This window comes from Pteronotus mesoamericanus, unplaced genomic scaffold (assembly GCF_021234165.1).
Source record: "Pteronotus mesoamericanus isolate MK-2021 breed Mesoamerican mustached bat unplaced genomic scaffold, CSHL_Meso_final scaffold_651, whole genome shotgun sequence".
Taxonomy (NCBI): Eukaryota; Metazoa; Chordata; class Mammalia; order Chiroptera; family Mormoopidae; genus Pteronotus; species Pteronotus mesoamericanus.
In genome coordinates this window covers 37,319,526-37,333,882 of record NW_026555325.1, presented here as the reverse complement: position 1 = coordinate 37,333,882, position 14,357 = coordinate 37,319,526, and the positions used below count along the sequence as shown (strand labels likewise).

The 14,357-nt window shown below is 36.7% G+C and overlaps 1 protein-coding gene across 2 annotated transcripts in view; it reads right to left on the bottom strand.

Annotated features, from left to right (window-relative positions):
* The window catches only part of AGPS (alkylglycerone phosphate synthase), a 141,137-nt gene that overhangs the window by 10,972 nt on the left and 115,808 nt on the right, over positions 1-14,357 (bottom strand). For both annotated transcript variants that reach the window (XM_054562498.1, XM_054562499.1), the window contains 2 exons: positions 11,600-11,699; positions 9,430-9,487 (listed from right to left, as the gene is read on the bottom strand). In XM_054562498.1, coding sequence (XP_054418473.1) covers positions 9,430-9,487; positions 11,600-11,699 — 158 coding nt within the window. The remainder of the gene's footprint in view (positions 1-9,429; positions 9,488-11,599; positions 11,700-14,357) is intronic.

Sequence of the window (14,357 nt, the reverse complement as noted above, 5' to 3'; positions counted from 1 at the left end):
ACGACTTAAAAACTTAAGTCATAAATTGAAATTAAATATGTGGCTGACATAAACTCTGCTGTTTAAACTGACCAGCTCGTCAGTTACAAAAACAAGCACTATGAAGATTAAGTTAAGCAGGCTTTATATTTCCTATAGCCTCCAGTTCCAGACTACATCTGTTTTCTTTGATACACAAAACCAGAGTTAAAATAGCTCCATTTATCACAGCATGATTGTAGGCAGACAAACCAGCCTGTCTGTTTCCAGATAGTGAAAGCAACTGTTATTAATCACAATTACAGGCCAAACCTTCTAAGAGAAATTGCATCAATATTCTCTCAACCCCCAGTCCTTCTACTCTTGAACTCAAAAATGGTACTGAGAGTGTCACGACACTGCCTGAAGGTCAGTAAAGAAAGATGCTACTATGAGGTCAACTTGAGTTTTAAGTTCAGAATGCAGATTAAGGAAAATCTTTTTTTACACATAAAGTGATCTCTCAATAGCTCTATTATTAAATTTAGCAGAACAATTTAACCCACTCTTTAAAATTTACATAGAAAGGTGTCTGCTTTATGAACCGATACAGGATCCCTGAAATTTACAAATTTTATGATAAACTTTAAGCAGAAAAGCATTTATGAAAAGACATTTTTCTATACCAAATTTTATAGTCAATGGTGTGAAGAAAATTATTTCTCTTTCATACAGATTGTAGAATAACAGAACTTCTATAGAGTGAGACCAACTGCAGGTTATGAATGAAAATAACGTAAGACAATTGTTGAATCATATTCCTTAAATTTGGGTATTTTTCAAATAAACCGTAACCCTTTCTTCAATAGTTAGGGCAAGGGTTTAAGAATACAAACCATATACTAGACTTACTGAGGTGAACATTTCATAAGTTATGTAAGTGTTTAATCACTATGCTGTACACCTGAAACTAATATAATATCGTAAGTCAACTGTAACTGAAATACAATTTTTTTTCACAGTACTTGCTTTATTTTCTTTTGGTCACACATGCTTTAAAAAATATGCACAGTCCTGGCCAGGTGGCTCAGGTGGTTGGAGCTTTGTCCCATACACCAAAAGGTGTACATTTGATCCCTGGTTAGGGTGTGTACACGAGGCAACAGATCAATGTTTCTCTCACATCGATATCTGTCTCTCCCTCTTCTGTCCTCTTTCTTTAAAATCAATGAACATATCCTTAGGTGAAGATTTAAAAAAAATAAAAGTTAAAAAAAAACAACAATGCATCACTTGCAAAATACCCTAACATCAGGAATCAGAAGGGTAAAAAACAAGAGCTTATAGGCTTGAAAAAATATTGGAAGCTTCAGAACAAAATCAAACCAATCAAATACTGAAAATTTCTTTGTTCAAAACAAAGATATTTTTAATGGAATTTAAGTTTTTGTTCATTTGTTTTTTAAAACAATTTGGGGACAAAAACTAAGCTTCTTTTGTTGCCTGAGGCAGGACCTGGCTTCTCTTCCTTGAAGGCCTTTTGCAAAATACAGATGTCAGCATTCACTGGCCTCAATGTTCACTCTCTCACACACGCTTGCCATCTGTACACACAACACTCTGGGCCCACCCTAGGGATAACTGGCAGGGGCTACCGAGCATCCAGGATGCGGCTAATACTGGTGACCAGCCTGTGTTTTCCCGAGATGAGCTTCTCTCTTTCTCTATGCATGTCTTTCTTGAGCTTGCCAGCCACCAGCTGCTTAGCTCCCATTACTGACTTCAGTACCAGCTCCTTGACCTGTGTGTCCAGTTTCCGCATCTCATTCATTCTGTCGCACAGGTGAGAGCACCCTGTCTTTGGCCTGGACTGCAGCAGACAATCTCAAGGGTCAAGGCCTTGTGTTCCATCTCTAGGCTCTTCTTGCCACTGTTAAGGGACTGCTTATACTCATTGATAGTCTCATCAAAGTGACATTAGAGACCTATTCGTTTCCTGACCAGAGTCTGCTCTGTGATGCAAGCCACCCTCATCCTGGCTTCTGCGGTAGATCCCTTGTGATGAAAAAGTGTATCCTGATGTGGATGATGACTGTGAAGAACAAGATCTGGAGAAGGGCCACCACCAGCAGGGGCTCCCGCAGTGCGAGCACCTTGCTGAATGTGTAGCGCACCATGATATCCTGTTATACCCTATTTTTCTTTTTTTGTTCTACCAGATTTTTCTTGTAGGCAACATTCAAAGGCATCCAAATGTGCCCAGGTAGGTGCAGTGCTGCTTATCGTGTAGTGGGCCACGGCTGATTTAATAAGGACTGTTACCTTGGGTGTTCCTGCGCCTTTGGGCAAGATCATCTTCACAATTAAAAAATCATAAGCTCATCAAACACCTGGTCTACAAACCTCACCTTCAGTGCATGCTATTCACCCAAATCATAGCTTGGGAGGTTGCAGCCAACGATGGAACGGGTCTTCCATGCTCCAAAAAGAGGGAAGTGAGGCCGGATTTCCATCTCTATGGAGTCACCCAAAATACTGAGGTGGCTGGTGGAAACATTGCCAGTCTCATCCCGGTAATAACATCCTGGGTAGTGGCAGGGAGGATGGTCTTCAAAGAGAGGACAGAGGATATACCACTATCTGGCTGTCTCTGATAATCAGAGCCTGTAAAGGCCCCTTTATTAAGCACAGCCCTGTGCTTCAAGCCCACATTTTCTTCTGCAGTAAGAAACCTCAATGACTTGGGTCATGCTGGTGGTAATAAGGAAAAGGGCTATCATTTGCATCATTTGTGTTTGATGGAGAAGAAGGTAGAAACATTATGGTTGCCCTCAAATACCACGAACTGTTTCTCGGAGTGATCTGAGCTGAATATGGCTAAAGCACATAGGTCTAACTGGACCTAAAATCTCAGTCCCAGGATCAAGAGCACTGGGAGCCTGACCGCGAAGAATCTCCCGCTGTTACCCTTAATTTAGGTTTCTCATAGTTCTAGAGCTGTTCCCTTTCTCATCTTTTCCCCTCCCTTGCACACAAAGGTGTGCCAGCTGGGCTTCAAGCTCTGGCTGCGAGGCCGGAAGGAAGGAGGTAGCGTGAGACATGAAGTTACCACCTGTGTGCAGCAGGACCACCTCTCTGTCACCTTGGCCAGGTGTCTGCTCAGGTGCACCGTTCACTTCATGTCCTTGCCAACCAGTGGTGGTGCTTCCCACGGCACCGCCCAGGGCCGGAGCCCAGGCCTTGAGCAGCAGGAGCAGAAGCAGGCTGCAGCACGGGCCTCCATGACCAGGCGAAAAAAATTTTTTTTTAATTCTCTCTTCCCAGGCCTTTTATTTCAGGTTGAGTAACAAATGTATCTTTAATAGTCTGTACAGATTGGGGGCGAGGGGAGAATTTACAAAAATTTTTAAAAAGAATACAAACCATACTTTCACTTGGTACTGTTAATTTTTTTTTAATTTTTTAAGCTGTTTTTTAAGTACCTACTATATGCAAGACACTTTAGATGCTTTACATGCATTATTACATTTAAATCTTACAATAATCTATGAGGTAGTACTGTTATTCCTGTTTTGCAGATGGGAACACTTCATCTCAGAGAAGTCATTACCCTCAGGTCATACAGCTAGTTAAGTGCAGAATCAAGAGTCAAACATAGATTTGATTCCAAAGCCTATGTTCTTTGCCCTCAATTTATAAGCCTCTCAAATTTTTACTTGTTTTAAGACAAAGTCTGAATGGAATCTTACATATATAACGCATCTACGGAAGAACACTAAAATGTTATCCAGTTGTAGAGATAGCACATTATTTTACATTACTTTTCCACTGAATGACTCTGTTAATTCTCTTACCCAGAAATATTATGGAATACGAGGTCTGTCCAGAAAAAGTCCAGCCATTGTTAATATAATGACAGTGGTCTGAGCAACATCAATGTAACCTGGCAGTCAAGGAAAGTGGACTGGAATGCGCAAGATGCATGAACAATGATGACTTCACTGTACTAGGTCAGTAGGGGTGATAGACACTGTTGAGTCAGCATGTGTTCTGTGGGGCTGTCACAATCAAAATGACTGGGCGAGTAGAGCAATGAATCTCTATCAAATTTTGCATTACGCTTGAATGTTCCTCTGCAGAAACTTTTGAGATGATTCCGAAGGCCACAGCTATGGGAAACTGGTGACTGGCAGCTTCATCATGACAACGCACTGGCTCATGCATCACATAGTGTGCAGTTTTTTGGCGAAACATCAAATCACTCATGTGACTCAGCCCCTTTCCAGCCCAGATTTGGCGCCCTGTACCTTCTTGCTTTTCCCAAAACTAAATCACCTTTGAAAGGGAAAAGATTTCAGATCATCAATGAGATTCAGGAAAATACCATGGGGCAGCTGATGGCGGCTGGGAGAACTGTGTGAGGTCCCAAGGTGCCTACTTTGAAAGGGACTGAGGCATCATTGTCCTACGCACAATGTTTCTTGTATCTTCTTTTAAAAATGGCTCTGTTTTTCGTATTACATGGCTGAATAACTTCCAGACAGACGTTGGAAACTGAGTCATTACATGATTAGACTCTATATTCAAACAAGCCTGGTTATTAAAACTTTTGAAACTAAATTGGCAATGAGACTAATGCCATTCTAAAATGAAAAATTCAGAGGTATGTAAGTTTGTAAAACTGCCACAAGTCTGTGAGTACTTATCTACTCAACATATTCATTGAACATCTACTATGTAGACCTGCCAGTCACTGTTCTAGGGACAGGAGGACACAGTGATGAACAAGATAAAATCAGTAACCTTACTGAACTTATTCAAATGAGGGGCACAGAAACTACTCAAGAGAACAGGAAAGACACCTCTAAGAAGGTGGCATTTTTTTCAGAGATGGAAATGAAGGAGAAAATGAGCCATGCAAATATGCAGGGGGGGGGGGGAGGACAAGACAAAGAACATCAGAAAAAGAGGGAACAAATAGCAAAGGCCTTGAGGGGGGAAAGCGGTGATGTCTGAGGAAGAGCAAGAAGGCCAATACTGATAGAGGAAAAAAGTACTAAGAGATGAGGACGGAGAGATAGGCACACTATGTATATCCTTGAAGGTTCTGAAAAGAACTTTGTATTTTACTCTGAATGTGAGGAGGAAACACTGAATTTTAAAAAAGATTACTCGGTGGCAAGAGAAGCAGCAGCAGGGGAGCAAGAGTGGAAGGGACAGACCGGTTAGGCCCCTGCAGCAGTCCCGGTGGAGGCAAGGCGGACGCCCTCCGGCATTTGGGAGTCAGAAGCCTGAGGACGGTGTGAGGTCCTGCTCCTGAGGTCGTCGCTAAGGTAGTGAATGAACACACAGAACACGCTGGCTCAGGGCTCAGAGCCCTCTGAGGTTTAGTAGTTTAGAAGACAAGCTAGCAAAGGGAAGCATTTTCATTTTCCCAGCAAAATATATCTGAAATATATTTTGTATTCAGCTTACCTAGTTTCTTACTTTAAGCAACAGATGGTCCCAGGTAGTTTAGTTTGCTTCCATGTAGTCATATTTTTGACCACAGAAAAAATAAAAATACAAGAAATATGATAGGAATAAAAATATTTCTATTTACGAGGCAGAACCTCTCAATAAATTAATATGCAACCAAACCTTGCTGCATTCAAGTTACAAATAACAATTTCTAAAAATAAATTATTGCATCAAACCTGAGAGCCTTCAGTAAATGAAAACCTAAAAGCCTAGAACCTGAAAATGCACATGAATTATACAAGGGGCCTTACTGTAACATGAGCTGACCTGCATTTGTTTTATTACCTGATCCTGCCAACGTGTTAGAAACCTACAATGAGGACGTATAAAAACCATAAAGTCAAGCCGACTTATGTGCAAAGACTGAGAAAACAATGAAATACCTAGAATGAGGAAATTAAAATTGTTGATTCATTTGTTTTAACATCTGAAGTAAGGCAGGTGAACTAGTGTCAAAATTAAATAGAGGTTTGGTATTTTAAAAGAAAACAGTAAAGTTTATTACTTTTAAAATTGTGTCTCTTTTCAAAGTTTCAAAGGCTGTTCATTTCACTCTTTTTAGCTTTTTGCCTGTTTTCACTATTTTAAGCTCTTAAGCAAGAGAAAAGAAATACCAAAGTGGAGGGCATGACTTGAAATTCAAATTCTGGGATTCACAATCACTGCTCATACCTTTGGGCAAGTTACTGTATATTCACAGTTTTAACATATCTTCATTTGAAAGACAGAAATAATATCTACTCCACAACATTTTGAGAAGAATTACAGGAGCACCTGTAGGTTAGCAGAGTACCTAGAAATATTCACAGTTTTATAAATGTTAATTTCTTTCCCTATTTTATCTTCACTGTTTCAATATCTGTAGCACTTACATGTTTATTAAAGTTACATTTTGAGTATTTTTCAAAGAAAATGGGAAACTTTTACATACTTTAAAGTAGTAATGATATAATCCTACCAGTTTTGATCAGTGGCCTTTTGAAATATTATAATATTTTATTTTACTGTACAGTAAGGTCCTTCAGGGAAAGAATTACATTTCTTTGAAACTCTATTGCTTAGTGGTTCAATAATATTTATAATATGGAAAACAAACAATATTAAAAAGCACTAAGCATACTTTGTATTAAAAAAATCATAAGAGGTTATTTCCATTGTTTGCTTTGGGATCAAGAATTGAATCATGCTCTTACAGGTAACTGTTTACATCCAACTGTATTTTTTAAACTTCTATTTGTGTATATTGATTAATACAATGGACTATCACCACGGCTTTCGTAAGTAACAAAATCCAAGTTTCAATGGAAATAGAGTATATAAAACCCAATTACTTAAATGACAATTAAGCCACTATTTCCTCCCATATACAAGATCCAACTATTCTCAGCCTCTGGGAGTCACATCTCTCTCATATTTACCATCATAAATATGAAACCTACAGTTCCTGATCTTAAAAGAGAAAGTTCACTCTTGGCTGCTGACATGTACCAAAAGGCAAAATTGACTACAGTAAGGAATATTTTTTTTCTCCAAAAAATTAACTATGGCTAAATTATTTTGCCTCCTCTCTCACTGCAATCAATTTAAAATGAAGAACATATCATTACTTCATGATAGTATCTATTTTTACAAGTTCCTTAAAAAAAAAAAAAGACTTTATTTATTTATTTTTAGAGAGAGGGGAAGTGGGGGAGAAAGAGAAACATCAGTGTGTGGCTGCCTCTCACTCACTGCAACCCAGGCATGTGCCCTGACTGGGAATCGACCCCATGTCCCTCTGGTTTGGAGGCCAGCACTTATCCCACTGAGCCACATCAGCTGGGGCTACAAGTTCCATTCATATTAATATAGTGTCATCATGAAAGAGAATATATCGGAAAGATTTTAAATAATGTATACGGCTTTCTGAGCATTTTAAAGGAAGGTGCTAAAAATCTAAGTATCTTTACAAAATGTCTTCGTGTTTAAATTTCCAAAATCAGGTGTAGACTTTGAGGTTAATCAGAAGCTTTTGACTGCACTTGAGAGCTTTCTAATATCCATTTTCCTCCCTTCATTTTTGTCATTCTAACATTCATTAGAATCTCCATCAAAAGATAATACCGATAAAAGGAAGAGGAAGCAAAGAACAAATTCATTCACTGTAATGCTTATCAGTCATCAAAGTTAGAAATTTATGTGTAGGGATTAAGAAAAAAGTAAGGTGACAAAAACGCTGGGAATTGTCTTTCTACTTCATTCAACTGCATTAGCAATCTTCTCCAGGCCTGCCTGCAATAATGGTGTAAGGAACACGGAACCTCTACGGCTCACTCTTTTTTCTACAAAAATTCTTTTATTTATTCTACACACGTATGAAAGGTTGATGGCGGGAGGGGGCGGAGAGGGTGCACAACTCTAGGTGCTGGTACATACCAACAAACAAAACAGAACTCTCTGCTCACTTTCCAGCAGGAGGAGGTTGCTACTTTCAAGAAGTATAAATATATGATATGTTAGATAATACTAAACGCTATGGTGAAAAAAATCAAACAGGGAAAGAGGGATATGGAGAATTCAGAGCAGGGATAGGCTGAATTTTTTAATTGATGGTCATTTACCTTCATGCTCCTCCCTAAAATATATTTTTAATTTTAAAAATCAAATATACCTATTTTCCTAAGCACCAAATTATATTGAAGGATATATTCAGAACAAATTTCTATTAACAGGGACAGGTATATAACCTTGAAAATTATAATTTTAATGACTGAACAGCCATTGTTTCACTTTAAAAAACTGCCTCATATACCTTTCATAAGCCTGCTGCTAACCCATAGTTAGATACACCCTAATTTTTATTGATGTGATCAATTCTCCAATAAAACTTAGTATTTACCACAATAGTCACCAAGTAACGAAACATCAGTAAAACCTTGGGAAAACATTTTTTTGCATCCTGCCTCGATTAATTTACTGAATTTTAGCTGGCAGGACAAACAGCTCTTCAATATATGGTACCACTGATATCCAGCTACATTCCAATAGTGGCTGAAAAACATTTGTGTTGTTATTCTTTTTTTTTCTTTTAAGAGCTTTTGCTGTGATGGCTATATACCTCCCAGGCAAGTGAGGTGATTCTCGGGGAACACTAAGTTCCCTGAGAATCCAGAAGGCTGTCTAGGTTCCTACCGGGGGCGGGGGGGGGGGGGGGACCAAAAAAACAAAACAAAACAAAACCATAATTATCTTCTGGAGGATGAGTCTCTTGTACTACAGGCTTCCCCCACTAGGTGAGTGTTCCAGAAACCCATCTCTACCAGTGTATCAGCTGGCATTGTTGTGAGGAGCTACATTCAGCTTCAGTGGATTTCTTTTGATAATTCTTTCAATGCATTTGCCCATGTCATTGATGAGTGATTTACAAGCACACCTGCTTACACTGCGTTGAGTGTTCAGCAGTTTTTGACCATAAATGGCATGACCCCTGTGCCCTGCCCTCCTCCTTATTCACCCAATTTCACCCCAATGACTTTTTTTTGGTTTTCCTGGATGAGAAAGTTCTCAAAAGGAAATGTTTTGTCAATGAGGAAGAGGTGAAACAAGAAACAGCAGAAGCAGTAAAAAGCATCAAAATCAACAAGTTCAAACACTGTTTTGAACAGTAGAAAAAAACATCTCAATAGATGTACTGTATCAGATGGAGAGCACTTTGAAGGTGACTGGAGTTTAAACATGTAAGAATACACACACAATTTTTTATAGATTCCAGTTTTGGGGAGTCCCCTCTTGCATCTAAGGCTTGTCCAGTCAAACTTCTGTTGGTTACTACCACAACCTAGACTACCTCAATGACGGACACACAAACTTCCAAGAAATCTCACGTGCTCTCGTATTATCCATCTTACGTCTCTCCCTAGCATTTTATCAAACCAAATGTTTTTTCACATTAGGAATATCAAAAAAGAATACCTCCATGGTGATGTGACAGACTTCCTCCATTATCAAGGATTTCTTCTCTAGCAGCTGCCTATATTTGGAAAATACAACAAACAGATTTCACTTAAAAGTGAGAGGTTAAGATTCAACTCCCAAAGGAGGCACATACTTGCTGGGTTAATAATAAGCTAGAAGCCTAATTTTCCTTTCTCCTATGTTAACTATGTTTAAAAAGCAATTAAAATACATAGCTTAGCTTTGTAGTTTTTTCTAGTGAATAGTCGCAATCTAGACTAGAAAGTCACTTGCAGATTCTAGAAAATAAAAAAAGGCAAAATAATGAATTCAGCAGCACTAAATTGTCAATGAAAAAATGCTTTGTGAAGACAAAACCAGGTCCTACTCTGAAGTACACGTCACTGTATCAATAAACATTAGTAACTACCATTTACTGACTGTTTATTGCATATCTAGAAAAGCACTAAGCAATTTACCTGCAGTAACACATTTGTTTTTATTATAGTCTTATGGGATAATTACAATTACTTGCATTTCACAGATAAAGAAAATGAGGCTTAGATGGGTTAATTATTGACCTAATATCATAGAGTGAGCATCGGATTCAAAATTACTTACAAAGCTATCAGAGATCACCCATCAATGCCCGCATGGGGCAAATTACTTGTGAAACCTATTTATTTAAGTGTGGAAAAAGAAAAAACAAAAAACCTCAAACCTTGTTTCATCCTCTTAACATACAAGGCCTTGACTAGGCTCCTTACACAGCACTAAGGTGAGAAAGGTAAACACTTAAACCAAAATAAAGAAACACTGAAGTACAGGGTGAAAAAAGGGTAACAGAAACTGAAATTACATTCAACTTGTGAGTAGGTGATAGCCATGAGGAAAAGTATCTACATTGCCTTGAACCTCTCAATTACTCAGGTTGTATGATACAAACCATCCGAACTTAGGGCAGGGTAGGAAACGGTCCATGTGGGACGGGCAGCCCATATCTCATTGCAAAGCAACTTATAGAAACCCTCCTCCCCTTAGGATTTGTCAAATCAATCATAAATATGGCAGCCTAGCTCTAAGAGGTTTTATTTTATCTTCTAACAAATTATTTTAAATAAAGCAGTAACTGCAATACTTGAAATCAGGAGCACTTAAGGGGTAGAAGCTTGGACTGGAAAACGAGGAATAACTTCACTCTTGCAGCACCACAGGGAAGGGGCACTGGGTAGCCAGAGGGTTATACAAAAACACTGAAAGGTTAAGGTGATGGGGAAGAACTTGAACTTTTGGGGGTGATGGATATGTTCATTATTTTGATTGGGATGATGATCTCACTGGTTTACATACACGTCAAAATTCATGAAACTGTAGACTTCATGTGCATTTTACTGTATTTCAATTTTACTTCCAAAAGCTATTAAAAAGTTGGGAGAGAGGCATAAGCAGGAGTCAACCAAACCCTGGCCATGGTTTGGGTCTAAAAGTGTCCCCTGAAAATCATCTTGGGCTACTATTTTTGGTAAGCACGTAATATAGTTAAAACACCAGGACACCTGAGGTTTTAACAAATCTCATTCTCATCCCAGTTCCTTCAGAGTCTAGTCTGTTTCTTCAACTCTAGACATACATATAACCAGAAATACTGATTATCTGACAGAAGGCTTTACAGAAATTAAAAGCTTAAGGCTGGCATTTAAGACATGTAATAAAACCACTAGCAAATGAACCTCAATGGCCTCTACATGTAGATGTAACAAACAAATAAATTATAAACCTAGGAGAAGATGTTACAGCAACAAAGACCTAGAGCATCAGGGCTGCTGACCTCAATAGTAGCCACTATCTGGAGATGAGTGGGCTGCCAAAGTGGTTCAAGCATTCCTAGAGTCCTTTGTTATTTAATTTCATTCAATATTACATGCTGTAAGTAACAAGCAAAAAAATCACATGCTACAGAATATTAATATTAGGACATTAATTCTAATACATGTAGAGAATATTAACTTTAGACTCACAATTCAGTATACAACCCAGTGCAACAAATATGCTTCTCATTACTATGGGATATCATCAACCAGGTAAAGCTACAAGTGATTAAAGAGAGTCAAACTAAAATTCACAAATTGATGGTAAACTTTATCAAAATAAAAGGATATAAGAGCTATATTCATGTATGCAAAATTACCTCAGTCTGTTCAAACACAGTCAGCGGGTCACTTATTCCCCTGTAGTTAAAGGCAAAGTAGAAATAGATACATGCACCTGCATCGTAAGTCTGCGTCACCCTAAAAAACAAAGACAAAATCCCCACAAGGCTTTAAGTTAAGTGAAATCAGATTTACTGTCTAGAAGCTTAAAGGCAAAATCATCTGAATGATTTGCTTAAGCCATAATCTCATTCTCTACCCAGCCCTTTACTCCATGAGAGGAATGCTGATGGGCTGAGTGAAAAATATACAAAAATTGTCTTATTTCTACAACTTTTTTTGGTAAGTCTGGATTATTACCCCCAAAATTTAAAAATTTAAAAACAATGTAAATGTTTCTCTAATGGGCCTGAAATAAACAAAAATCCATCTCCTCAGAAGCCAGCCCAAAACAAACTGGATGGACCTTGGTGATCCACCTACATCTTCTAAACTTCCTCTAAGTTAACAGAAATACGTATGAGACTTTAAAACTAGGAAACAAAAGAAATGTACAGATACTAAAAATGGGCAGACTAGGTAAAATATGTCTTCACGAAGTTTACATTAATAATTAGTAAGGACTTTGAAAACGAACTGAATGATCACATCAAATGCACTGACATGGCCTTAAAATAGTGTCTGTAGGCCCCATATGTGTACATGTTATATGGTGTTTACGAAAAATATCTAGAATGTTAGGTGGTTAAAAAATATATGTATTTATATATATTCTTATATATATGTTTTATTTCTAAATATATAAGAACTATATAAAATAATTTATAAATTTATATTTATAAGTAAAATACAGTATACAACCCAGTGCATATTTTACTTATATATATTTATATATATTTACTTATATATATTTATAAGTAAAATAAAAATTTATAAATTACTTTATATAGTTTTTATATATTTATAAATAAAATATATAAATAAGAATATTTGTTTATATATTTATATTTGTAAGTAAAATATAAATTTATATTTTATATATATAGTTGATTTCAAAATGCAATTAGGTGAAGCATTTGAAAGTGGGCTAATGTAATCATGGTCCAATCTCCAAATGCAACTGAAGAAAGTCCTCAGAAAGAATTTAACAGAAGGAACAAATACAGAGGAAATACTCTTTTTACTACACAATACAAATAGAATCTAATCTAAAATTTTAATGGCCTTTCAGGCCAAATGTTAGCTGCCTCAGAACAGAAGAAATGAACTGTTTAATAATGCTACTGTCAATTTGCCAGCTGTGTTTTTCTTCCAGTGTTAATTCACAGTCATAAAAAAAGATCCTGTGAATCTTTACATTTTAAGTTCCAGATTTACAAAGTTTAAGAAAAACCAGAACCATTTTAACTGACGGCATTACCATTATGAATAATCAAATTTAAATAAACTTAAAGGATACAGGAATAAAATGAGTTTATAGCAATTAGTATACAACACTCATGAGAATAGTTAATATCAATAAATAGAATGTAACTAAATATTAATAGAGTATTGCCACCTTCCAACAAACCCAGGATCAATATTAAACACAGATTAGTTTTCAGTATATAAGGAGGCTTCTGAAGTCAAAATAGGGCTTGATTGATCAGTATCTCAAAGAAAAAGTAGAAATAATGAAAACACCTTTTGGAAAACTTCAATTTGGGTCCATTTCAGAAAGCGACTTAGACCTAACACCTTTAATAGAGCAATTCTATCATTTTAGACAGTTAAACACTAAACTCTCCCAAAATCATCTTGACAACAGATAGTATGGCTGTCAGTCTACTATTCTATAATTTTTAAAAAACTGTTTGTGCTCTGCACTTTTTGGAGTATTTTACTCTTGTCAGATTCAGTGGCTAGGAATTCCTTTCCATAAAATTTCTTCAGAAAATTTAGGGTTGGAATTTCTATTCCAATAGACAAAGTAACTTCTTATCAACAGGAATGAAATAAACAAACTCAACAAATGCATCCTACAGCTAAATTATTTTCCTTTGAATCTTTAATTTCAATGATATCTATAATTATTTTAATTTTGAAATAGCTTTTTAAAAAGCTAGTTCGAAAAATACATCTCACACATTTACATTCAATACAGAATAATCTCCTTGTCCATTATTAAGCAGCTCAAATCAAACTAAACTAAAATCAAATTTTTGTTAAATGTTAGTTTAACCAACTATGAGCTATTAAAACTACATTTAAAATTCCTATTAATCAAAACTATTCAAATAACTAGACTTTGCACATTCTAAACTTTGGTTTTATAAAATGATCCCAGTAGCTGAGCATTTAAGCTTTTATAAGAAAATTATTCCTATAAAAACAGCTACTTAATTAATGACATATAGCCAATTCAATCTAAGTATACCAATTCTGGCTGCCTACAATGCGTAAGATCCTTATGAGTCCTCATAAGTACCTTCTGGTCCTCATGAGTACCTTCTGAAAAACCAAGACTTAAGTGTTATTATAGAAGAGAATATTTTACTTCTCAATCACTTTCAGTAAGTAGTGGTTTATCAATGATATTTTCAAAGTGGAAAGGGAGAAGTCTCAAGACGTGTGAATAGGGAGAGGGGCAGGAGGAGGAAGGGGAGATAAAATCTGTTAAGTTGTCACTAAGCAAAATAAAGGAATAAAAACTTCTCAACAACACAAGAATAGATTCTACTATTTTAAGTGTTTCAAATTTTACTGGGAACAAATGACTTTTGGATTATTAGGCCTGATTTGTTTTCAGTATTATAT